Source organism: Plectropomus leopardus, chromosome 6, assembly GCF_008729295.1.
Source record: "Plectropomus leopardus isolate mb chromosome 6, YSFRI_Pleo_2.0, whole genome shotgun sequence".
NCBI classification, from domain to species: domain Eukaryota; kingdom Metazoa; phylum Chordata; class Actinopteri; order Perciformes; family Serranidae; genus Plectropomus; species Plectropomus leopardus.
The window spans coordinates 12,286,144-12,312,464 of NC_056468.1; the positions used below are offsets into that span (position 1 = coordinate 12,286,144).

A 26,321-nucleotide genomic window follows, 5' to 3' on the forward strand; every position below is an offset into this window, starting at 1 on the left:
TCACCTCCAAACTGAGGACATGATATGGAAGCTGTCGTGTGTATGTATGAATTGTAGGATTTAATTATACTTGATTTAAGTCCCTCTCTAGACAAGTTTTAAAGTATGGTTTACTAATACAAATCATTTGTTTAACATGGGTTTTTCCCACATAAGTCTTAAACTAAAAACTCTGAAAAGTAGGTGGAAGCAGATCTTCTCTTTCTCCCTGTGACAGCCACAGCCATGGCTGTCACAGTGTACATGTTTGTGAAAATATAATATTATCTGCTACGATGGGGATTTTTGTAGATAGTGGAAGGAAGACAGCCCCCCAGGAAAGCCGCTCAGCCTTGCTTTAATTTTTTTCTCATTAGCAACCAGTGTAAAATAGAATCTGTAAAACTGTTGACAGAACACCTCAAACTGCAGGCAAGGTAAATTATGAATTTTTTCTATTATAAATTTTTGAGTCATGGTGGTTTTATGTTTGTGAAACTTTCCTCATACTGAGAAAAACACCTTAAACATCCATTACTCCATCACAACGTAAAGTCTGTGAGCCAAACAGGAACTAAAGGGTGGAGCTGGCGGGGAAAACACTTCTGCTCGTATTCAATAGGCTGCATATCACGGAAGTAAACTTTTTTTTTTGGCGTACTCGCCAGACGAGACACTCCATTGGAATGAATGGGCGCCATCTTGGCTACTAATACCTAGTAATATTGTAAATCTGTGACAAGTCCACTCTGCGCTGGAGGTTTCATGTTTCATTGAGTCTGTCAAGTCTGCTCCACTTTCAATATGTGAGTCCAGTATTAGACAGCGACTGGCTTTCATATTACGGACGTAATTGATGTTATTTGCCAAGGGTTTGTTTTCATCTTAGATTGTAGGGAAATGCAGACATCGATGACTTCAGTAAAGGAATGTGAAAACACCTCTCTAGTAACAACTTTGCACAAATACAAGTCAGTATTGTCAAGCTCTGATATTTTAGGGGACATAAATATGAGAAATACACATTTCTGAGTGGAGTTTGACTGAGTATTTGGCATGTTTGAATTATTAGTTGTAATGCTTATCATTGGGGCAAAAGCACATGCAACAAATTAGTGCATATTTATCATGTTTTAGTCAATTACAACTTAATTGTGATTAGTGGCAGCCTCTATTTGCAGTGTGACTATGACTGCAATGGTCATGTTAACAGACACTGGTTTGCCTGCGATGAACTGTAGATATTGTCTGTGTTTTGGGATTTTAGTCCATGAATCAAGACTCTGGTCGTCTCGGAGGCCCACCCCGACCTCTTCCTCTCCCAGGCCCAGGCTGAGGCCCCCTGACATTTCCAGGAGGCCCTCTTCGTGGCCCCGGGGCACGTGTCACTGGAGCTTTGGGGTTTTGTGCAGCCAGTGACACATCCTTTTGCAGATTAACTCCTTTTCCTGCTGCCCCTGGCTTTATTTTGGGAGACTTGCTGCCCTTCTCGGTTACGACATCTGAGAAGACAGGTGGAGAGCAGAAAGTGCGGTGAGGACAGTCGAGTGCAAATTGGCTGATAGCATGCACATTAAAGCAATTCGTGTGTGTGTGTGTGTACCAGGTGGAGGTAGCTCTTCCTCGGTGGGAGGCGGTATTAGGGACTTATTTGGCAGCAGGTCCTCCAAGTCTTTCATCACTTGATTAGTGCTGTCCTTGTTGTTCCTGCGGTTCTTCTCCTCATCTCGAGCCTAAGTGTCCACCAATAAACAAGATGGTAATTTGTGTGGCTCTTGAACAAAAGAGATTCTGCTAAAAAGAGGGAAATGAGCGCTCATACCGACCATTTGCATCTTTCTTTTAAGATCCAGGTTTGCTTGTTGGTATCCCTTTGACACTGCATTCAGGTAGTAGAGGGCCAACCTGTTATACAGTGTTATAAGTCTTTTAGGTGAAAGCCGTACAATGGCTTAGATCACAGTCAGGTGTTTGATATGGGGCAGTGGACACCAAGGTCGTGCCCTGCAAGTTTTATGACTTACAAATACACACTCTGATTCTGGCATCTTTGGATTCAATATGTAAAAATTTTACTATCAGGGTTCCTATGCTCATGGAAAACCCAGAAAAGTCATGGACTTTAACAATTATGTTTTCAAGACCTATTCATGTTGCCCTTCCTCTCCAAAATATAAAATGGCACAGTTTGCCTTTTTTAGCAGATGTATGTTAATATTTAAATTGTACTTACACCATGAGAAGGACAGCTGGCATGATGAGTCCAGGGTTGGTGGCATATGTAAAAATGTTCCCTATGAAGGCCGGTAGATCCTGTTCTATAGTCTCCATGACCACGTCATACATCTTCTCCTGGCCACTGGGGGAAAACACAGAGCAAATGCAGTGCACTATGTATTGTGTACCGATAGAAAATGCCCACCAAATTGCAAAAGTGAGACTGTTTTAGTATATTTAATCATAAATGTGCTTAAGCAACCTCTTAAACAACTGTGAATGAAAATCTGCATTATTTATTTTTGTTTTTTGAGATAACTAGTACAATAAATTTGTTCAGTTATTTAAATCATTTCTTTCAGATAAAGTAAAAAAAAAAAAATTGTGTTTTTGCACTAGTGTAGTGTCTACTAGGTTTGCTACAAAGTGAAAATGTATGGTACGACAATCAGTACGAGCCAACAGCATCCTAATGCATGAAAAATTAATCTAAATTTCAATTAACAGAACCGAAGCAGGTAATACATTACAAAAAAATGAGGCTGTTGCCACAAGTAGCTTACTGGAGGTGTCTGCACCTGCAAAAAGGTGCTGTTAACAAGTAGATTATAATATGCTGTTAGCGTGATTTTTAGCAGGTATTGTTTTCAATGATACAGAGAAAAAAGGAACAAGGGCACAGAGGGGAAAAATGGCACAGAGAAAACAAAAAAAGTGCAAAAAAATAAAATTAAGTCACAGAGATGCACTGTTCTAATAAATCACATGGCCTCTGAGTTTGGTGAAATATGGTACTTTGAAGTGGAATTTTTGCTTGACGAGTTGCAGATGGATTTGCATGACATTGCATGGCAAGATCACAGACAACCTCTGCAACTAGTCCTGTGCAAATAAGGCTATTGTAATACAAATTCATCTTTCATTAACACGTAGTATACCATTTCAGCCCAACTGTACTTCATCTCTTACTGACCTGAATGGCCCACAGTCAAATGACGGAGACAAGGTCATGATTGTGTAGACAACAGGCAGCAGGCTGAGGAACAGCACGAGCAGCAAAAGGCCCATATAGAAGTTGTTGGACCGTGAGGCCTTGAAAACTCGCTCATGGGGAACGTTGCAGCACATTACTGCCCAGCACTGGTAGTACATTGAGCACAGGAGACGCAAAACATTCAGACCCACCAGACCTGGAGCATAAAACGCTCCCATCCTGAGGAAAACAACAGCAACACTATCATCAGCCAACTTTGAACCTATCAGTTATATAAATTTACTGAGTATTCTCATTGGTGATTTAATTGTTTTTTGTTTTTTTTGTTACAATTTTTGTTCTAAAGTCAACAGTCAAACAAATAACAGGTCTAATTTGAATAAGCAGTCACTCCACACTCACTACTTTGTTAATTACAGGCACATTGGAGACAGTTTTGCAGCAGGGGGAAGCTCATTAGTCCCATTAGGGAATACAGAAAGAGACAGAACATAAAATCAACCATGCAGATGTGGAGTAACTCACCATATCATCCCTTGATTAAAGACAAGCCCAAGCACATTTCCGCTGATGTCAAACTCTCCATACGAAGGCTGGAAACAACACATGATTACAACATGATTACTGTGCTCAAATTAATTAATAAGAGCCAGCTTGATACACTTTGCATTTGCTCCTGTCTATGTTTCTCTCTCTGTGTAATTAAGTTCTCATTGCAGTGTCCTGTTTCACTGGATGTTAGGGATCAGCTGTCTTGCCAGATGTCACTGTATGGTATCAGGTTGACTTGGATCCAAAACGAACCGTGCTGTACTCCCACATTGTTCAATAATAGCTGAACGACATGGTATCTATACAATAATGACATGACCTGACACACCAACTTTAAATTCACATTCAGACGCATGACTGTGGGTGTGCTGTAGCGTGACGTTTACACCACAGGACACAGAAGTTGTGTATTGTGGGTGATTAAAAAAAAGAAAAAAGAAAAAACTCTAACCAAACAGATCATGTGTAAAGATCCACTGGTGCACTATAACAAACTTACAAATCCAGCCTCCAGGTCCCAGCACCAGCAGTAGTTAAGGAAGCGGACAAGGACAGCTCGCACAAAGTCACCAATCAGGATGGTCAAATAGTTCACCTGCATGTCCGACACAATCAGCTTCACAAATTCCTGCAGCATAAATAACCAACAAGAAATAAGGGCAAATACAAACTGACAAATGAAATGATGTCTCTTCTGTTTGACTGAGTGAAAGTTAAAGGAGAGGATTGATGCTGCAAACATTCTAACTGTGACTACTGCAGCTACTAATGTATGCTTCTTCATCTGCACCCACATTTTCTCATTCACTACTATACAATCTAATGTCACTGCTTACTATTCCCACTCCAGTCTCCCAGCAGGGTCCTCTGATGACGTCAGCTGGGGGCACATCTGGAGGAGGCACATCTGTCGTATTGTAGAAGGAGCTGTAGTTGGCGTAGTACTGATTTAAGGCCCATATTGTGGCGTTCTTGATGGCCTTCTCGCTCTCCAACTAAAGAATAGAAAATGCAAAGCACACTCAACTAAAACTCTACATGTGTGGCACAATTCACACACAGGGACATTTACAGTTTGTAGCCTGGATTTCATGGAAAAGTTGCACATTTTGGGGAATACTATTCACTTTCTGGTTGAGAGTTGGATGCAAAGATTAATACCACTCTCACATCCGTCTTTTAGATAAGAAGCCAAAAGTTGGTTAGCACAGGGACGGCCACTCTGAGCTGCAGATGTTGGATTCTGCAGTGAAGTGCAGCCAAACTAAAAGTTGGGGATTTATCTTGTCGCGGTGAATTGCAGCTAGAGAATACCTACAGCGAATCAGTAAACGCAAACTTTTGCTTTAAAGGTATATGCTGTCACAGCATACTGAGTTTAGCTGATGGTTTAAACAGCATTCTAAAAGTGACCCAGAGATGTGCCATTATGGTCTCAAGTCCTTAGTTATCAATTTAGGATTTAGGGTAATTTAGACAACATAGCAGCAGTCAAGACTTTTCCTATAGAAACACAGGAGACAGATAAAAAAAAATCCCAATATGTATAAATACAACTGTGGCACACCTGTTCAGAAACAGGAAAAGACACATAGAGACATATGTCATACCTTAGCAGTAACCTCATCAAACAGGGCAAAGAGGAAGGTGTAAAGGTTTCCCAGGAAGAGGGCAAAGATTCGTCCTAGCTGCCACTTAAGGGCAATACGAGGGTGATAATCTTCCAGTTCTGCGATGGTTTCAAACAGAGGAGGACACACCAGCCCCAGCAGAGACATCACAAACTCCACCTGACACATCGGATGAGACATTTTGCTATTTTTGTTATTTATTTTAAGACATTGGTTAATAATAATGCTAAAAAAATACTAAATGTTCATTGTTAACCTGCCTCGTTCTTCTCAAACCAAGAGAGATCTTCTTGCTTCATATTAGCAAACTCCTGAGAACGTTTCACCACAAAGTAGATGAGGTATCCGCTGCCTCCGAGGCTGCACAAGATCAGAAAGTTTGCCAGAACCCTGAGGAATCGTCGGAGATGGATGTTCTCATCTTTCTGGTTCTCCTTTTCATCCACAATGGATTCCTACAGTGGGACAAGTAGCATTTACTTTAAATTATTTTTCTATTTGCACATAATTGTTGTTTTCACATATTTAAATTCATATCCTTTCATTATATGATGATTTGTTTTTATGTACAATTGTTAGATTTTGGTGCATTGCAGGAAGTCCTTGCTCATGTTGCAATGCTCATCCCTCCAACACAAATACACACACACATACACACACACACACCTGCTAACCTTGAAACTGGTGGTAATGGAGGCGTACTTATTGTCTGCGGTCTCAGGGTTTCCTATCAGGTAGTCCCAGCTGGTAAACATCTTCCAGCTGAAGGTGAACTCTCCCTCCTCTGCTCCGTCCCCTCCTTCGTTTGAGTTACGAGCCATCCTGACAAGAAGAAGGGACCACATGAAAAACACGGAAACATCTCGGTCTGCAATAACTGTAAATCTGATTGTCTTGCCTTACGTTCTTATGACCACCATCAGACTGTAGCCAAAGATGCCAACACCCACCAGCAGGTACGACAGAGGAAGTCTGAATTGCAGGAGTCCGATCCTTCGCTCATTGTTGTAGTACCCATAGAACAAAAATGAGTACTTACAGTATCCCTGTTGAGGTAGTCAAAGATTCATACTTACAGACTCATATTACAACTGCACAAACAGGTGCCCGGCGGAACTTTCCTACATCAAGACTAAGAAAAGTTTAAAACATAATTAAAACGATAATATGTTCTTAAAATCTTGATTAAGAGCCAGATATCCACGAGTTTACAGCCATGCTATGAATAAATTTTTATATAAACACTCCTTACTTCAAAGTCATTGAGCACAGAAAAGTCCATTGCTGTGGCCTGCTCCTCTCGAGGCACAGTTTTCCTGGGAATGGAGCCGTAAGGAAGACCCATAAGAACCTAAACACAGAGGAGAGGGAGCCGAAAATATGTACAATATCTGCTATATCAAGAGCCACCTGCTGACATGAATTATGAGAGAGATTGTACCTGAGGTACTTAGGATAGCAAGGAATGACCTGCCCTACTCTTTCTATAAGTGGCTAGTACTCGTTACCTTCACTGGCTAGATCGGTTAGGTTTAGGCAAGAGTAGTGGGACTGGTTAGGGTTAGGTTATGAGCGTCAGGGTAAGCCAGTTTGAGGGAGAGTAAAACAGGACAATCCTTTGCCATCCAATGATTTGCAAATTTGCATACCTCAGGCAGCACCACCAGGCCGAACATGAGCCCAAACAGGACCAGGTTCAGACCATACATCCACCTCAGAAAAATAAAGTAGGATGCCACGGACGATCCAAAGTGACCTATGATGAGAAAAAAAAGGTTGATTTATAGATATATGGTGATCTTAGAAACCTTAAGGTCATAACTAACATCTAATAATGCCAAAGGGTTACCAACTTTCTACTTCCTTTATCTTCCTCTCCCAGGGTATACAGGCTGTTTTAAAGTTCTCAAAGTCTCGTTTAAACTTGATAAGTTTCTGAAATTCGAAGAAAGAGATTTGATTATCTACAAAATAGCACGTAAAGTTCGTATTGCCGTAGCTTTTAGTATTGAAAGATGAATAGTTCACCTTGGTCATCATGACTTTGTATGCATAGAGCTTCTTGCCTTTTCCTTTCCCAAGAGCTCCTTCAAATTTCTCAACAAACTCCTGGGACTCCCTGTTAGACCAAAGAGAGAAAGCATCCAACTGAAAAACATGATCAACCGAACCACTGAATTAACTAGTTGACAGCAGCAGGAACAACAGGAAAACGACAGGTTTGCGATGATTTACTGATTGATGGTGCGCTGCATATGGATAGAGCACAAGGAGGAAGACTTGGCAAGCAGAAGGTCAGTTAGCCACAACAACATGCATTAAACAGTGTCAAGCTCATGAAAAAGTTAAGGCAGTTCACCTATCAGGTTGCCTCAGCAGAAACTTGCTTACACTGATCTATACATAGAGAGACATACGCACTAAATACACACTTACCTACACTGACCCTGGCAAGGTGGCGGGTCATGTTTACAATCTTCTCACACTGTGAAGAAGATGTCTAACAGGCTGAGCTAAAGCCAACCTTGAGAGTGCTGCTGCGTGTTAACCTGAGATTTATAAGCAACTGTCCTCATGTGTCTCCTGTGCATCTCACAGAGTGGGGAATTTACTACACAACTCAATAATATTTGTAAATGTGAATGAACTGATATCTATCTTGAGAGCTTTAATCTTGGTGCAGACTTAAGTTTATTTGAGAGAATGTGATTACTCAAGCAGAACCTGGCATGCTTCACCTAAAAACGGTCTTATTTGTGTGAGCAAATTGAATCTCAGTTCTGCAAGTGTCCATTTTCCTGGAAGCATGATAGCTTTGATTTGCAATATGACAAAAACGAAGAATACAATATTGTTACCCTAGTTCTTTTAGAAAAGACAGAATAGGGCCCTCTACTGGACTCTATGGGTAATACTCCCCATCAATGTCACATTTGCCCACATACTTTCACAAAAATGTAAACTAATAATTCACAAATATAAACAACACGAAAACATGCGGAGCCCTCAGTATAGGACACATATGATAGTCTCTGCATTTTACACCCTCTTTGGCGGGCGGAATCGGAGTCACAGGGCCCCTAGGTAGAGGGCTCCACCTGTGTGAATAGAACTATGGGTTACAACATTGTAACCTTCATTCTGTCTCAGACATCGAATTCTACTGGACTTTACAGGTTAAACTGGGTGGAGCCTGATGAATGAATGCCCTGTTGTGACATAACATTGAGCCTTTTTTTTAACCTAGGCCACTGCAGCGGCAAAGTAGGGTGCTCGAGCCAATCCAGATTATATGCAACGGACCTGGATGGAGCCACAGCCTAACCCTGAGGGCTAGGCAGGGTCGAGAAACAGTGGGCAATCACTGTTGCTGAAGAGGGTGTAGGATTGCAGATGCTGTAACACAGCTCCTATATACAGTGGGCTCCTGACTGGCTGGCTATGTTGGACGGAAAATTGGATGGATGGAAGTTGGATGGAAATTCTAGCGGGCGAATGCATGCTTGAGACTAGAGGAGAGTGTTAGGCACAATAGTCATAGCACAGACCTGCTCTGACCTCTCTGTAGAACATCTGTAGTAGTATCCTTGACTTTAAATACCATAGATCACAGCACTGATGAAGAGAAGTACCAAACAGCTAAGGTAGCGATGTACAAGTTTTAATAAAGCAAGATCAACATCACATGTACATGACATGAGTGATGGTAAGCATTTAGAAAAGTGCTCATTGAAGAAAATGTCAATAAGCAAAAACACAAATGACAAACAGGTAAAAAAAAAAAAAGATAGAACAAAATGCAGCTGCAGCAACAACCAGAAATTACAATCAAAAGCAAACAGGCAGAAGATGTGAGTTTTTGTTTTTTGGTTTTACTTGAGCAGCACGAGTCTCCTCTTCATACGCCAGGGTTTGTTCCTTAATGTAGCGATCAGTTTCTTCTTCTCCTCTACCTGTTCCTTCAGGGCTTCAATTTCTCCTTCTGACAGCGACTCTTCATCAGAATCAGAGGAGGAGGAAGAGCTGACGAAGGGAAAGAGCTGTCACATGCCATGACTTTAAGCCACATCTAAACCTCAGACACTTAAAAACAGTTGGTTTTAGTGTGTTGTTTTTTGATAATTAGAGATCCTGTGTGTAGGTTTTAGGGGCATCTATTGGCAGAAATGGTATTTAAATTCAATACCATGAAGCTATTATTCTATAACCACCTGAAAATAAGAACTGTTGTGCTTTCATTACCTTAGAATGAGCTGCTTATTTCCAGTCCTCTAGACTGGCTTTATATAGGGTCATTCACATTTTTGCATTGGCGTGCAACAGTTCTCCTACACGCTTGGCACATGGGAGAAGTTTCAGTTCTTCAACTTCACCTCTGGATGCCATTAAATCCTACACAATAGACCTTTAAAATCAATGTTGAAATCTGACTACAGAGTTTAGCTTTAGTTTCAATATCTAGTTTAGCTAACAAAACAAAACAACACCATACATCATTTGTACAAGCAGCTTATCATTAAACATCCATTAATTCATCCATTGTCCGTAGCCACTAGTCCGCATGAGGCTTGCTGGTTATCATGAAAAGTATTTATGTTTAATGTTAGGAGGCATCCTCAAGTGGCCATAGTAATTACGACAGGAACAAAAGAGGAAGTCAGGTGACACAGTATAAAGAGTACCAAGGTCCATGTAGGAGGTTGTGACAAGATGCTAAGCCATTCAAAATGTTCTGCTCTGACTGTTTCATAGTGTAATACTGTGGTTAATTTGATAAGGAATAGGCACAAAAAGCATTTGGTTAGGGTTAGGAAAAGAATTTCGTTAAAGTCCATCTGTGAACGGATGGCTCTTTGACCCAGGAAAAAACTGTTCCTGTCATTTGTGAACCCAAAAGTCAACACCGAGTTATTTGAATTTGCGTACATATGTAACATCAAGTTTTGTACTGAATGCCACATTGTCACGTCACGTCGTCACATTAGGTAATAAGTACCTAATGTGAAGATGTGACATTATGTGCGTACTGAAGTTAAGTAACTAACAAATGTAGCCTCTTGTTCTGACCCCAAACCATCATTCTTTTCCTAAACCCAACCACACTAATTTATCAAAACGTTCCTGTGGGACGGTCAGAAATGGTCAGATTTGTCTTCAAACAGCATGATTTGATGTCTGCAACAGTTTTCCATTCTACTAAATTACCAAATTGAGGTAATTTTTAAATCGAACACACATTGGCTTCAAAATCAGTGCTAAAACCATTGAGTGTATATGAATATGGATGACTTGAAAGCTTCCCCAAAGTGAAGTTTAAACATCTGGATCGCTGCCTGTTGGCTGACTAAATGGCACACCGGTCAAACTAAAACTCGAAGTTCATGCCAAATAAATTTTTCACACAGATGGTTTCTGCCATTTAAGGTATTTCTTATCACCCTGATACATGTTAAAGTGATTGTTTTTCTGATGCATTTGTTTTAATGAGCTATTTAATTCTACGAAAAACACTTTTTACGCCACGATTGTCAACTGTATATGCTAATCCGTGCGCTCATGTTCAATAGCTAGTGATTGGTTGGACGGGTGTTTCAGCGGGAACTCCTCTGAATGACATCACCAGTGCAAGATGGCAGTGGCCTTATCCCGGATATTTTGGCTTTAAGTTAGCATAGGGTAAGTGGGGATGCATCATCCATCATATACAGTCTAGCTAAAACTTATAAACAGCCAGTGAAATTCAAAAGCCTTACAGCATTATCCCGACAAGGTAAAGCTAAATTTTCTTTTACTTTCTATGAAGCACTTTGTCAAAACGTTTCTGAAAACTTCTCCACAAATTCAAATAATACATTCAATTATTTTCATGAGCAGGTTAAAAGATTCATGATATTGATATAAATTCTCCCTCCACAAGAAGTTAAAACCTTCTTTCCTGACACTGGATAGTCAGAGCCGGTAGTTAAGCTACATTTTAAAATGCATCCAACTCCCAATGAAACAGTGGGAAGATCTGGTGTCTCAGGATGTTTTGTCCCGTTGCCTTTATTTTGAAAAGGCAGCACGCTGTAAATAATGGATGAACAAAGGAGATTACGCCATCCATCACAGCAGCCAAAAATCTCTTATCACGCTAACTTGTTCATCATTAACTGAAATGAGTTATTAGCTTAATCCAGCATATGTGGTTGCTGACAAATATACAAGCCATAGCCATTATTAAACTTTTCTCAGTATGCAAACAGCATCTGACTGCTGATGCAACATTCAAAATTAACCATAAACTCTACATGCCTTATATTCAAGGAAACAAGGGCATACTCTGTGTTGTAATAATGTTGAAAGAAAAAGGTTTAGATTACACTGCTGACACATCTCCCTCAATATATACCACATAGCTTCATACAGCCCATACAGGTGTTTGGAGCGTGCAGGTAGGTGAGAGACAGCTCTCAGAGAATACTGCACCTGCTAAACTTCCCGTTCTTCTTTTTCTTGTCCTTCTCACCACCTTTCTCCTTCCCTTGTTTGCCTTTAACATTTCCTTTCTTCTCCTTATTCTGCTCCTCTTTTTCCTTTTTAGACGCAGCCGGCCCTCGCTTTTTCTTTTTGTCACGGTCGTCTTCGCTCTCCTCATCGCTTTCATCCTTAACTTTCTTCCTGGATGCTTTTGAGCTTTTTCTTTTCACACTACGGTTGTCTTCCTCCTCATCTTCATCACTGTCCCGGGGCTTGGCCTTTTTCTTTCGTCCTTTATTCCTCGGTGCCTCATCCTCTTCATCCTCCTCATCGTCACTGACCTGTTTGGCTACACGTCGGGGTTTGGCTCTTCTGTTTTTAGCTTTCCTCCTGGCCTCATCTGAGACAAACACATATGCATTTTAGATAAAGCATCAAATACATGAAGCTTGTTTGACAGCGGTATTACTCTTATCAAATTTTCTACATCATAAAAAGTACAAAGTATGACAATAAAGTGTACACAAATACTCTTAAATAATTCCAGTCAGCCTCTATGAAAGTGGAAATTTGGCCAAAAGTTATGAATAATCTTGAAGAAAAGAGATATAAGATGGAAATAGAAGTTGTAGCTAATACAAATTTGTCCATCAACTCCATCCCACTGCTGCAAATCTTTAAGACAGTCATATCTCACTCAATTTAACTGATGAAAAGCAAACAAACTCACCTTCACTCCCACTGTCTGACACAGCATCAACCTCCATCCCAACTGTAGACATATAAAAAAAGAAACACACACAAATTGAGGGGATAATTCTTTTTCTCTACAAATAGATATTTACTAATTAATTCTGACTTTTACTCAAAACATCATGAAAAAGGTGACTATTTAAAGCTGAAAATAAATTGTTAGAAACAATTAAAGACAGTTCTTTTCAGCATAGTAGTTTTAAAAAAAAATCTCACCATCTTCGACCTTAATTGCAACTTCATTTTTCCTCTTCGGGGGCATTTTCCTGTTTCTCTTTTAGTTATTTCCTTTAGTTACTCCTCTTCTGCTCGTTTCAGACTTTGCCTCCGCTTCATCCATGAGTCATCTCGTGTAAGGGGCTGTTGCACTTGTGTAGGTACTGTGTCAAAAAGCCAAGATACACACACAGACACACACACACACACACACACACACACACACACTCATGAAGGACAGGTGTTCGTCTGTTTTGGCTGTTCAAAGAGCGGGCTCCTTGACGACCGTCAAAGACAACAAAGTCCATTAGATGATAATCAGGAGCTCAGGGAGAAAACAGAATAAGACAATAGACTTGTCAGTCAAAATGCTAATTGATATCTGACTGGAGCAACAAGAGATCAGATACAGTCCATCTGCTTTAATCCTCAAATTTACTCAAATTGGATGTCTAACAACTTGCATCTTTGTCATATGTGTGTGATTATACAAGGAAACAGCGTCGACACCAAGAAAGTTGTGACCCAGAAAGGAGACACCAGAGTAAATGTAACCATAAAGGTCAGACCACATTAAAGTTAAATGAAAGCTTAAGTAAACCCGAGTGAAAAGTGAAACAAGTCAGTAAATACTGTACAGAGTGTAGGTGTTGGAGTACAGTGCAAACTGAATACACAAAAATTTCTCCAGCGAATCTGTAACTTCACTAACAGTGCTGTCCATCAAAGGAAAGGTTCACATTTTTCAAGCCTGTGCTAAAATAAAACTATCGAGCCCATATGTACACTTTGCACTGTAGCTCAACTAAGAAAAGTACACTGTGAATTTGGAAAATGCCCATTTAATTTGGTTTTCATGAAGCTTGGGTGTATACTGGGCCAAGAAGGAACCCATTATGTTTTTTAGGCCGGATACACAAATGAGTTTTCACTTTTGTTGAACTTATAATACACATCTAGGTTGGGATTTCCTGCACACAGCTCTTACCTCGGACATCACAAGCAAACATAGAGATAGCTTAGTCAAATGACAGCTATCAGTGTGGTGCTAGCAATGACAACAATTGTGACAGAGCTAACAGTGTTCATGTAGGTCAGCTCACACTCACCGGGGCGCCTGGCGGGTGGTTGTAGGCTTCTGCAATGACATCGTCCTGCCATCATGGGTCAGGTCTGAGTTATCAGCAGTATGAGCACTAGAGTGGCAGAGTGGCAGCATTGGGTAGCCAATTGGGACATGAACACAAATGGAGGGGTGGGGACTCATGTGCACTAACCTGCAAAACAAAAAACAGAGAAGCTCTGATTATAACACACACAGAGGTATCATGACCTCTTTCTTAGCTCAAGACACTATTGCTTCACTATATCTTCAGATAGCAAATAGATGTTTTTTGCTATGTTAATGTACTGAATGCCCTATGTTGCACTTTCAATATTGTGAGAAGAGACACTTGGCTTTGGCAGAGGTCTGTGCTTTACGTTTAATTCCAATTATTTTAGGACAGACCTAAAAAAAAGTAAAATTGCACTTTTATTGTTAAGAGTTTGTGATGGCACAGAGGCAATACAAAAATGAAATAGAGGTGAGGACTGAGGGATAAACAATGTTGCCAACCACTATATGTTTCAACCACTAAGATGCAGCTACTACTTGTGTCATTATGGTCAAATGTCAGATCTGACCTTTTGAATAATACAGGAGGAAACAGGAGATGCCAGGAAGCAGCTAACACAGAGAGCAACACAGTTCAGGGGCTTATATGAAAGCTGGCCTGGAGGCTTTAAAGGCAAGCTAAGCCCTCGTGGTTGGACCTTTTCATGTCTTCCTCATTCAGCTCCTCCTTTCGCTCCTCCCCCTGACTGGCCCCTCCACTTCCTGCAAGCATTCAGTACTCCTCTCCATCCCTCATTCTCACTATAGGTTCTTATAGGTTTACAGAGTTTTTTTCCTAGCATCCATTAACTAAAAAATGTCTAACTTTCCAAGTTCACATGCAGTGACAACCTTTACTTTCCAAAGCAAAACTGGACACCAGCTGAGCGGTCAAATCAGTGTGTCTCGCTCTTTCCTTAGTGAATAAGAGATGCCAATCATGGTAAAGCAGATATCCGTTAATGTGCAACCCATCATGGCTCAGTTTTCTGCCACACTGTACCAGCATAGAGGAAGACTGGGACGGAGCCAAAACACAGAGAGGGTGAGACGGCAGGCATCAAGGGGTTGGTATTACCTGGATGAATTAGAGTGAAGCAGATTATGAGTTTCCAGTATACAGAAGATGGAGGCTTCACTCAGTCTTCATTAAATAATGTGATTGACAATTCCTGGCCGGCAATGAAAGAATAAAGCATAGGGACTTACTCCATGCTCTCGTTCTCAAATAACTGCAGAATGAATACTTAATGCTTACTGACCATGAATTGATCATGAGCATCATTGGAAGTGGATTTGATTGGCACTGTAATTCAATGTCAGTGGCACTATGAGCTTGCTGACTTGTTGTCTTAAATGATTTAGAGACAGCACTTATTCCTTAATGATGACCTTAACATAGCTCAGGTCTTAAATTTCAAATGAACAACACTGAACGCCTGTTAATATATAGAATTTCAAGTTCAACTAATGAGACAACACCTTTACTTTTACATTTGATGGACAGATTTGAATGTTTAGCCAGATCAGATTTTTGTTTTCCATTGTTGTCCAAAAAACATACCCTGACACTCTTTAAGCATTCACTCAGTGCATCATATTTATTTTTCAAAGCTGAAAAACACATTTAAGTTGTGTGGACATCCAGCCAGAGATGAGTAAGGGATCTATTTAAGCCCAGCTAGCTAGGTTAAATGGCATCCATGTCTAATGAATAGTTTAATGCTTTGGCCCAGTCACAGGTCCTGGGACAACGGCGCTCAGTGTGAAAGGCCAAGAGAAAATATATGTCTGTGGGTTTTATTAAAAAGATTTTAATTTCGAATATTACTAATATGTTAGGAAACTGAAAAGTTAACAACACATTAAAGCATGATTATTGCATGTAATGTCATCTCATGTCTTAAAAGGCCAAAAATTAATTCATTAATGCAATTTAAAAAAAAACAAAAAGCAACATCTCCATATTTACCTCTCTCATTTCTAAAATTTGTCATGTCTAGAACTACTGCCTCGCAGTTATTTCTCTCCGCCAACCAGTCAAGCTGCAGTTACACTTCACATCCACACATGTCCTGAGTCATATGTAGCCATAACAGTGCCCTGACCTACTTGGGTCCCCAAGCAAAATTCTCAAAAGGGGCCCTCCAACCTGACCTGTTCAATGATGGAATATAACTAACTGCATTTATGCCAAGCACTGTAGTCAAGTACAATTTGCGAAACCTGTACTTTACTTTAGTAATTCTATTTTATGTATGCTTCTACTCCACTGCAACCAAGAGACAAATATTGTACCTTGTACTTCACAACATTATTTGACAGCTTTAGTTACTAGTTACCTTACAGATTACATTTTTTATCTTTTATGGAATGGCAAAAAAAATCTATTTTTTAGCTACACAAAATATCTTTAAAAATGCTCTTGAACTGGCTGAAAAATACATTGTCACAAAGTTATAATGTGAAAAGTTTTGTTTTTAGAGATACTGTACATCTTTCTCACAGGACAGCTACATAACAAATATATGATGAACTTGTTTCATATTATGCATTAGTGTAGATTGAACTACCTAGCAGTATACAAAGTAAGCTTGCTGAGCTCAACCTTAAACATCTGCAGCAGTAAACATAAATAATATAAACCTGAAAACATCCGATATAATAAGGGCCACTTTCATGGACAGTGCCTCCTTTTACCTTAGGTACTTCAAGTTGTTGAAGCTGTTGACGGGTAATAAAACAATATTAATTTTAATGTAATCTGTATCAAACGTAATAAATGGTTATATGTCACTGTCAGGCCCTGATGCAAAGTAGATGCTCTGTCCATCCCAGCTAACGTTAGCAAGACAAAGGACAGAGAGGTTCACTAACTCCACAAACTGGCATAGCCTACTTAACTTACTGAACATTTATTATCACATATCACACAAGTTTACCTCTGTTAACCATTACTGCCAGCACAGGGAGGATTTGTTTACCTTCAGGGTCGAAGTAACTGTGGGTAATAACCAGCAGCTGCAGAGAAATGGACAGAAGCTCCACTTGGTCTTGAGAAGCATTTATTAACTGAAATTGACCATTTTTACTGGCGAACATCCGCTTCTCCGCTCTGCTCCGTGCACTCCGATGCATTCACTGACACTCGTATAACCCGCTTGCTTGTTGTTGTGTTTTTCTCTTCTTGTGATCAGAAAGAAAGTGACGCTTCATGCCATTATCTGTTAGCAGTAAACACCTGACCTCGGCCTATGCAGCTTGTATAGTGTGCACATTGGGGGGTTTCTACAATGCTTCAAAAGTGGATATTTCTGCAAAGGAGCAACAAATTCTAAAACACGGATCCTTCACATACACCTTCAACCCAGCAGCACAGAAGAGCTCTACACTCACCAGTTCAGTAAATCATATATTTCCCCTTATGTTCCTGACTTAGGATGTTGAGTAATGGCCAGGAAAGTGTTTTTTTTAGAACAATATAATGTCAAAGTGAAGCTGACCTTTGACCTTTTGGATTTAAAATATCAGCACATCATCATTTTATCCGTTTAGACATATGTGTGAAATGTTGTCGTAATTAGCAATTGAATTTGAGTGATGGCCAGGAGCATGTTTTGTGAGTTCACAGTGACCATGACCTTCATATTAATCAGTGCAGTCTTAGTCTAAGTGGACATTTGTGCTGAATTTGAGGAAACTCCCTCAAGGCATTTTTGTGATATCAGGTTCACCCGAATGAGATAGATGCCAGTTCAAAGTGACCTTTGACCTTTGACCACCAAGTTTTAATGAGTTCATCCTTGAGTCCAAGTGAATGTTTGTGCCAAATCTGAAGCAATTTCCTCATAGTGTTTTTGAGATGTTGCATTTACAAGAATGTGACATACAGACGGACAACCTGAACACATAATGCACTCCAGCCACAGAAGCACTGGCACAGAGGCATAAAAATAATTGCCTTAGAGTGATGCGTTGCGGTGATATGAAAGACTGGGCAAAATATGGAGACTTCTGTATTGTAAAGATGAAAGGAAATCTACACACCTGTCTGTAGCCAGAGTAGCATAAAAACACCAATAGTATCCTTGGTTTGTATAATAATTCTAAACTTATTCAACTTTAAATTGACTTAACACTTTAATGCAGATTTTATTTATTAATTTGCTGATCAGTGGTTTCAGAAAATACTGAACTGTACTGCTGCATTGAAAGAACATTGAATTTTGCTCTTGTTAATTTTATTTAGTAAACAAAAAAAAACTACTTAATTGAAATAGTCACAGCTTCTTTTTATCATAGATACACAGTAAAGCAATAAAGTGCTTTTGTGAGTGAACTTTGCTAACATGCTGTTTTACTTCAGTGTCTCTGCAGACTCGGCACCCTGTACATCCTGGGTTCACCTTGCCGAGGGAAACCGGGCAGATACCCAGGAGACCCGTGGTTACCGTGGTGATAGGTCCTGGGGACAGGGGCTCTGGTGGCTGAAAGTTTGCGTTCTTGGTCTCTAACTGGAGGAGAAGGGTGGCGTCCATTCTTGCCATGATACTGCCTCTGACTACTACTGCTGCATTCTTCTTCCTCATCTGAAGGAGACAATAGGACAAGTGAAATGTATCATTTATTAACTGTATCCTGTACTGTATACTGCTGTAGCATCACTATGGTAACTCATGTAAAAGTCGCTAAAGCATTTTCTCAGACAAGTTAACACTAATAAAGTTAGTTAACATTAGTAGCAGATAGGCCAATGGCAGAATGTGATATACCTGGATAAACAATAAAATATATGTCAAAAAACATAATAATTAAATGACCTGGTGAATGTGAAATATAAGAATAAAGTAAGTTAAGTTTGAATTTATTTTTATCCACTGATTTGTTGTGAATCGTAAAAAGTTCTTGCCTTTCTTTACCAATTGAATGGAGGTTCAGGGAAAAGTATAATATATTCTTATATTCTTCTTTTTATTCACTATTGTAATTTTTCAACTATTTATTTGGTTATATTATTAACTTGTCTAATAAACCTTTACTACATTTTGTCACTCTTAGGCTTCCATAGTTTAAGACCCTAAGTACATTTTGTGATGAAAATTTAACAGATTTCTGTTTGTTTGTTGTTGTTTACTCTTTCTTTTTATCCGATGATTAAAAAAAAACTCTGTTTCAAAAGTCTGACCTTCTTGGTCTTGTGGAGAAGTGGTGTTGTTCTTTTGTTGCTCTGCAGCCTGGGATGCAGCGTTTCTGGCCTCCTCTAGATCCATTTGTGCCTTCAAGGCTGCTCGTTTGTTCTTCTTCTTGTTCTCCTCATTTTGCTTAAGAAAGACAGCAAGCAATTAATATCAGACTGACTGTAAAGAAAACTCATTTCACTCCAAGCACAGTGCCCAAACACAGAATTTTAGAAATTACTGTTAAGTTTAGAAATGCAGAATAAGACATACAGAAATGCACTAAATTCTCATATGACTGTAATTCAGCTGGGTTTTTTTGACAAGCAATACAATGACAGTGCTTAAATGATGTAGGCAGTAACTCTGCTGCTCTCTGCTGGAGTGATGATACTAACACACTACTGTGCTCACAGACTGACACCACAGTGGCCTCAGGTGGTCTGTCTCTCGGTGCATCTAAAGACTTCTGGGAAGTTTCTCAGCTGCTAAAAGGCGTTGAAAAGCAGATGTAAAAATTCATTTTTCCCCCCATGTTTAGAAAATAGATTTACATTGTGACATACTGTAATGTCACATCATTCCTGGACAAAATTTCCTCAACTTTCTACCCTCATCACTCGACTATTTACAAGTGCAAACTTTATTCATCCCAGTGTATCTAAAAGCACACAAAAGGTAGTCCTACCCCTAGATAAGAAAATCTAATGTTAGGTTACCGTTTGAAGTTTTTTCTTCAGTTCCACATTTGCTTCTTTGTAGCTTTTGGATGTGGATTGCAAGTAATAAATGGCCAGTCTGAAAGATAATGTAACATATTTTTACAATCAAAAAAACTTTGACTTTACAAATAGAAGGAAATGATGTCAACACTAAAATATGTACAAAAGAGTATGTATTCATGCAGACTGTTGACTCACACCATAAGCAATATGAAGGGCAGCACCAGTCCAGGGTTAGAGGCATAACTGAACACTTTACTAAACCAGGCAGGAAAGTCTGACTCCAAAGTCTCCTGGATCACATCAAACATACGTTTTTTCCCACTAAAGAGAAGAGATTGTGACAAGAAGTCAAGTCATCAAATTGCAAATGCCAGATTCCTTGAAGAAGCATAATTACCTGAAGGGCCCGCAGTCAAAGGAAGGGGGGATAGTGACAATGGTGTAGATGGCAGGCAGAGTGGACAGGAAGAGGATAACCAGCAACATAGCCATGTAGAAGTTGTTGGAGCCAGAGGCCTTGAAGACCCTTTCCTGCGGAACATTGCAGCACATCACGGCCCAACACTGCAGGTACATGGACACATGGAGCCGGAGGACGTTCAGGGCTGGCAGGCAGGGGGCATAGAAAGCACCCATCCTGCAGGAAAAAAAATGTGTCAAAACACTGAGTGGAAGACACACTAAAAGTCTTCATCGCCTTCTGAAATTTCTGAATTTCTGAAAAAAAAACAGGGTTGTTTTCTCACCATATCATCCCTTGATTGAAGATCAGGCCCAGTACGTTCCCACTGACATCAAACTCAGAGTAGGATGGCTTTCACAAATAAAAAGAAAAAGACAAAAATAACTCTGCTGCTATGACTCATATTTTTTATAACCAACATTTATATTCACCTCCAGACAAAGGTGAATATGCAATCAGAAATAAATTATACACTCTGCTGAATTTCAGAGGCACAGTCACTGTAATCAGGCAGAGCAGATGACTCACAAATCCGGCCTCAAGGTCCCAACACCAGCAGTAGTTGAGAAAACGAACAAGCACGGCTCTCAGGAAGTCGCCGATCAGCAGCGTGATGTAGGTTGTCATGGTGTCAGATATGATCAGACGGACAAACTCCTGCAAAGGAAGCAGTCGAATAATGTTTTCCTGTCTTGATGATAGTGATGTCACCTAACATTAACTAATGTTTTTCTAAATTTCTGCTTTATCACTGAAGATATGTGTCAATACTTAACATGTATGTGAATGTTAGTTTACCGTGCTTATATTATATGATATTCTCTGTATAAAATGTAACTATACTGTATGTCCAACTCATATAGAATACAATGAATTTTATTTTGAATGCAAACCTTAATCGCATAAACTTTGTATTTCTTTCACTTTTTGTTGGTGCGATCAGAACACATTTCTATTTCCATTAGAAATCATCCCTGAATTCAGTTTTGTTGATAGCGTGTTAAGCTAATGTAATCCATATATGGTGACCCAAAGTTGTCAGTATTAAAAAAATAAATTGACATAATCCAAAAATAAGTAAAAGATGGCTCTATTAAAAAAACAGCTGTCCACTCATCAATACCAAATCAACAGCCAATTATATAACTGCCACATTTGTGAAATAAACACATGTAAACATAACTGTTTACTTTTTTACTTTCAAAAAGGTTGGTTTTTTTTTAATTTTCAGAACTTCAAGGACAATGTCCTTTATTTGTAATTAATATTGGTCACTTGGGATACCCAAAACTTCATGCTGTAAATATGATTACATCATACAGTTACATAATATTTTAAACACACACACTCACACTGACCTGGCCCACCATGGTCTCCCAGCAGGGCCCTCTGGGCACGTCAGCAGGCTGAATAGTGATGGGTGGAGCCGTGCTGTTTTCTGACACTGTACCATTATAAAGACTGGCTTCCCACGTGGTTATATTAAATTTGACTATCTTTTCCTCTTCCCTCTGCAGCACATGTACACACCACAGGTTAATCATATTGTAAAATTATAAAATATCTCACATGTCTGCAGCGCTCTAGTTCTCACTTTGAGGTTGATCTCGTCCATGAGTGCAATGATGAAGGTGTAGAGATTTCCCAAAAACAGGGCAAAGATGCGGCCCAGCTGCCACTGCAGGGCGACACGAGGGTGGTAGTTCTCTAGGGCGCTGATGACATCAAACAGCATGGGGCAGAACATCCCCAGTAGTGACATGACCATGTTCACCTGAGAAACACAAAGGCCTAGACTAATGAAAGTTCATATAACATGTAGGAACACTAAGGATTCACTGCACAGATGTTTTTAGTGAGCGCAGTCTATTTGTCATTTATGCAAACCTAATATGTAATGAGAGTACTGGTAGTAAAACTTAATGTCTCTCTGGATAGTCCTGTACTGTGTATACTATCATTTCAGCAACCAGCAACCTAGAGGTGACCAGCATTAAGCTCTCATCTGAGAGTGAAAAAACTTGTCAATTTCATAGATTTCGGTGGAGGGAGAGTTGTAAAAACTAGCTGCATCTGCTCTAAAATCAAACTCTAAACATATTTTGGTGAATTCAAACCCAAAAGTGACAAAAGCATATACCGTATACAGTATGTGTACCAAAAATAAGAGGCCAAATTCATAAAATGAAAGTGTGGTATTAATGCTTTAAAAGCATACACCACACTGCTTTGTATACTTGTATCGCTGTGTCTCTTTGTCTCACATCTGCTTTTGCTACCTCATTTCTTTCCCACCAGGTGTGATTCTCCAGTCCATCAAGGGCAAACTTCTGTGAGCGGCGCACTACAAAGTAGATGAGGTATCCACTTCCTGCCAAGCAGCACAAGACCAGGAAGTTGGCCAGCACACGCAGAAAACGAGTCAGGTGGATGTTGTCATCTTTTCGGCTTTCCTGCTCCTCTAAAATTGCCTCCTGTAGAGGAAGAAGAAGGTATATACAGGATGTATACGAATGTGATATAAAGGGTATGAGTCAGCATACTGGATCAGCTGCATTGACCTTGAAACTGGTGGTGATGGAGGCAAACTTATTGTCTGCAGTTTCAGGGTTTCCTATCAGGTAGTCCCAGCTGGTGAACATTTTCCAGCTGAAATTAAAGCTGTTATCATCTCCAACCCCTGTCTCATTTGCATTACGGGCCATCCTTAAATCAGAAACAATCACAGATAGTACGCAGTATAGCATTAAACACAAAAGACACACAGTATAGCATTATGCCTAAATTAATGAAATGCATGCACTCATAATAAACTTACGTTCTTATGACCACCATGTAGCTATATGCCACTGTTCCCACACCAACCAGAAAGTATGACAGAGGCATACGGAACTTGAGCCAGCCAATGGCACGCTGGTTGTTGTAGTAACCATAGAAGAGGACTGAATACTGAGCATAACCCTGCAGATTTTAGATGAGGTGATGTGAAGAAAAACAATGCATCATTCATTTTTACATGTAATCTGAGTCACAGACTTATGTAACAAAACAACAAAAGGCTATTTCAAGAGCTTGAGGTGAGTGTGATATTGCATATTATTAACTGACTCCAAAGTCCCATAAGACAGCAAAGTCCATGGCACTGCTCTCCTCCGCCCTGGGGACGGTCTTTCTTGGGATGCTGCCATAGGGTCGCCCCATTAATGCCTGTTAGAAATAAGCAGGGAAGCAAGGAGGATTACTGGGGTAAAAAAAAACATGAAAAACAACATAACATTGCACATAAGAGCAAAACTACAGATACAACATCAAGAAATTATTACTTGTTATGATAAAAAAAAAAAGGTCACATAGAGTACCTCTGGCACCATGACCAGGCCAAATGTAAGACAAAACAAGATCATGTTGATGCCATACATCCACCTCAGGAAGATGAAGTAAGAGGCAACTGAGGAGCCAAAATGACCTGAGAGGCAGGGGGAATAAATACAAGGATTGAGTGTAATGACTTTCTAAAAGCAGAGGATGTGAAGAACTAAATGTTAGGCCTGTAAGACATACAGTATGAGCTGTGTGAGTCATCTTGTGCTGTCTCTTTAAATGAGCAGTATTGAGGATTTAGTGGCATCTAGCAGTGAGGGTTGCAGATTGCAACCAGCTGAAGCTTCCCCCTCGTGCCAAGCCTAAATTCATGGTTAGAAAGCCTTCAGCACTCATTGCTCAGGAGGTTTTTACTGGGTCGAATTATCCACATAGGTCTCTTCCTCTCCTAAACAACTGGAACCAGTGATTTAAACCGCTGTAATTTACAAAATAAAGCCATTTTACATTAAAAATATGTTTTATTCTGACATTGTTTGGCTCATTGGAGGGGCTGCTAACTTCAGTGCTGCGGAAGTATAATGCAAATGGACCTAGCTAGTGTTTACTTTGTCTATTCCAGGCTATAAACATGGCATTGCAACAAGGCGGACCTCATGGACAAGCACCCACTCTCTACATAGATATTAACAGCTCATACTAAAGTAACGAAAACACAATCATTCTTATTTTCCGGTGATTAAGAATTAAAGAAAACATACCTGGAATATTTAATTCCATTTCTGCCAACATATTCGCCTCAATCCTACACACTGGACCTTCAAAATCTTTGAAGTGTCAAATATAACATGAAGTTTAAGACTATGATGAAAAAATATATATGGAAAATAAATTAAACTTACTTTCAATCTCTTTGATTTTCATCTCCCATGGAATACAAGCTGTTTTGAAGTTTTCAAAGTCCCGTTGAAACTTCATGCATTTCTACAAAAGCAATGTATTTACATAACAATGTATGAAATGTTCAGTATAATTACATTGATAATTACATTAATAGATACTAATATTCAGTCAGGTTGTCCTTTTTTTTACCTTGGTCATCATAACTTTGTAGGCATAGAGTTTCCTGCCTTTCCCTTTCCCCAAAGCTCCCTCATATTTCTCCACAAACTCCTGAGACTCCCTACAAGGAAGAAGACAATTTGATTCAAGGTGAATCACAGGCCACATGTTTCATTAAAGCTGATTCTGAGAACTCACTCTGATGGTTTCAGGATCCTAATTTTGATAAGGGACTGTGTTTTATTTATTTATTTTTTATTTATATTTAGGGGGATTATCTTAAGCCTCCCCAAAGCTGCAAATGTTTTTCCTTGGGCCTCCCTGTGACTGAAGGAAATCTGAATGATCCTTCCTCCACTATAAATAACCACATTTATGTATATTTGCACCAAATGTAGGTATGGAACCGATGCAACACCCAAACAGCACAGAGGGAGTTATTACCAAAACAAAAGCTGTGTGTGAACTTAACTTAACTTAACTTAACTTTAACTTTGTGAACAGCATAATATGGATGCACGACAGAAGCACACATCACAGATTGCAGACAGCTGTCACAAGCAAAATGTGATTATAATGACTGTTTTTCTGAATAAACCATAACATGCACAACATTGGCAGAACAGAATAAGTTACAACTTATTAAACTAATAACATTGTGAGTTAATTTACCGTAAAGTCACAAGTTTCTTTTTCATTGGCCAGGGTTTTCCCCTGAGACCTTGGATCAGTTTCTTTCTCTCATCCACAGCCTCCTTCAGCTTCTCCAGCTCCTCTGGTGACAGAGACTCTGGCCTCACCTCCGTCTCCTTGTTGTCTTCTTCTTCACTGTCATCTTCTTCACTCGTCTCCTGCTCTGAACTGAGGCATAGAAGAGTTCAATGACCTTGCACCTTTCATTCTTCCGAATGGGAAGCTCACAACAGTTTTCCTCAGTAGTAAGGTGCAGATAAGTTGAATTTGTAATACTTACCTTGTTTCAACTACTTTTTTGTGCTTTTTCTTCTTCACCTCTGTTGCTCTGTCCTTCACTGCATGTTTACCACCATCATCATCTCTCTCTTCTTTTTTGGCACTTCCGTGTTTCTTTTTTCCCTTGGCATTCCTTTCTTCACCTTCACCCTCCTCGTCCTTCTCCTCCTCCAGTTTTCTTGTTTTTTCATTTTTGACATTCTTCCTGGTTTTTGCCGTCTTATCGCTTTTTATTTTTGGCTCCTCCTCCTCGTTTCTCTCTCTTCCTCTTGCTTCTTGATCACGCCTTGCTCTCTTTCTCCTGCCCTTTTCTCTTTTCTCAGGCCTGGCCTCTGATTCCTCTTCCCCTTCTTCAGCTCTGGATGATCTTTTCCTCCTCCCATTTCCTCTTTTCTTTTTCTCTCTTTCACAATCCCTTCTTTTTCCTCTGTGTTTTTCCCTCTCATGTTCCTCTTGACAAGTGGAAACTTCATCCTCTTCACCTGTAGTAAAATCGAAGATGCTGTGTTCATTCAGTGTTGCAATAAACCGTAACATGCTGCAGAAATGATTTCCACTCATTTAAATCACTGACACCTTGATGGTGTCACGCTCTTTCTCTCTGTGGTGCTATAAATCCATAATCACCTAATTATTTTACACCA

At 39.7% G+C, this 26,321-nt stretch overlaps 2 protein-coding genes across 2 annotated transcripts; both read right to left on the bottom strand.

Annotated features, from left to right (window-relative positions):
* Window positions 1-1,254: 1,254 nt before the first annotated feature.
* tmc2b (transmembrane channel-like 2b) lies at window positions 1,255-12,847 on the bottom strand. The gene is made up of 20 exons (XM_042487788.1): window positions 12,802-12,847; window positions 12,563-12,604; window positions 11,842-12,232; window positions 9,250-9,396; window positions 7,402-7,492; window positions 7,227-7,308; window positions 7,023-7,129; window positions 6,626-6,724; window positions 6,277-6,419; window positions 6,048-6,195; window positions 5,634-5,828; window positions 5,353-5,532; window positions 4,579-4,737; window positions 4,242-4,370; window positions 3,716-3,783; window positions 3,170-3,409; window positions 2,213-2,338; window positions 1,806-1,884; window positions 1,583-1,712; window positions 1,255-1,481 (listed from the first exon to the last, which is right to left on the bottom strand). The coding sequence occupies exons 1-20, from the start codon at window positions 12,845-12,847 to the stop codon at window positions 1,255-1,257; spliced, it is 2,829 nt and encodes a 942-aa protein (XP_042343722.1).
* A 5,455-nt stretch (window positions 12,848-18,302) lies between these two features.
* Window positions 18,303-26,060, bottom strand: tmc1 (transmembrane channel-like 1). The gene is made up of 19 exons (XM_042487789.1): window positions 25,951-26,060; window positions 25,679-25,855; window positions 25,378-25,566; window positions 24,736-24,826; window positions 24,546-24,627; window positions 23,682-23,788; window positions 23,431-23,529; window positions 23,141-23,283; window positions 22,884-23,028; window positions 22,602-22,796; window positions 21,917-22,096; window positions 21,681-21,833; window positions 20,851-20,979; window positions 20,606-20,673; window positions 20,257-20,496; window positions 20,055-20,180; window positions 19,854-19,932; window positions 19,143-19,278; window positions 18,303-18,546 (listed from the first exon to the last, which is right to left on the bottom strand). Exons 1-19 carry the CDS (start codon window positions 26,058-26,060, stop codon window positions 18,320-18,322), a joined length of 2,676 nt encoding a protein of 891 aa, XP_042343723.1. The 3' UTR covers window positions 18,303-18,319.
* Window positions 26,061-26,321: the final 261 nt, after the last annotated feature.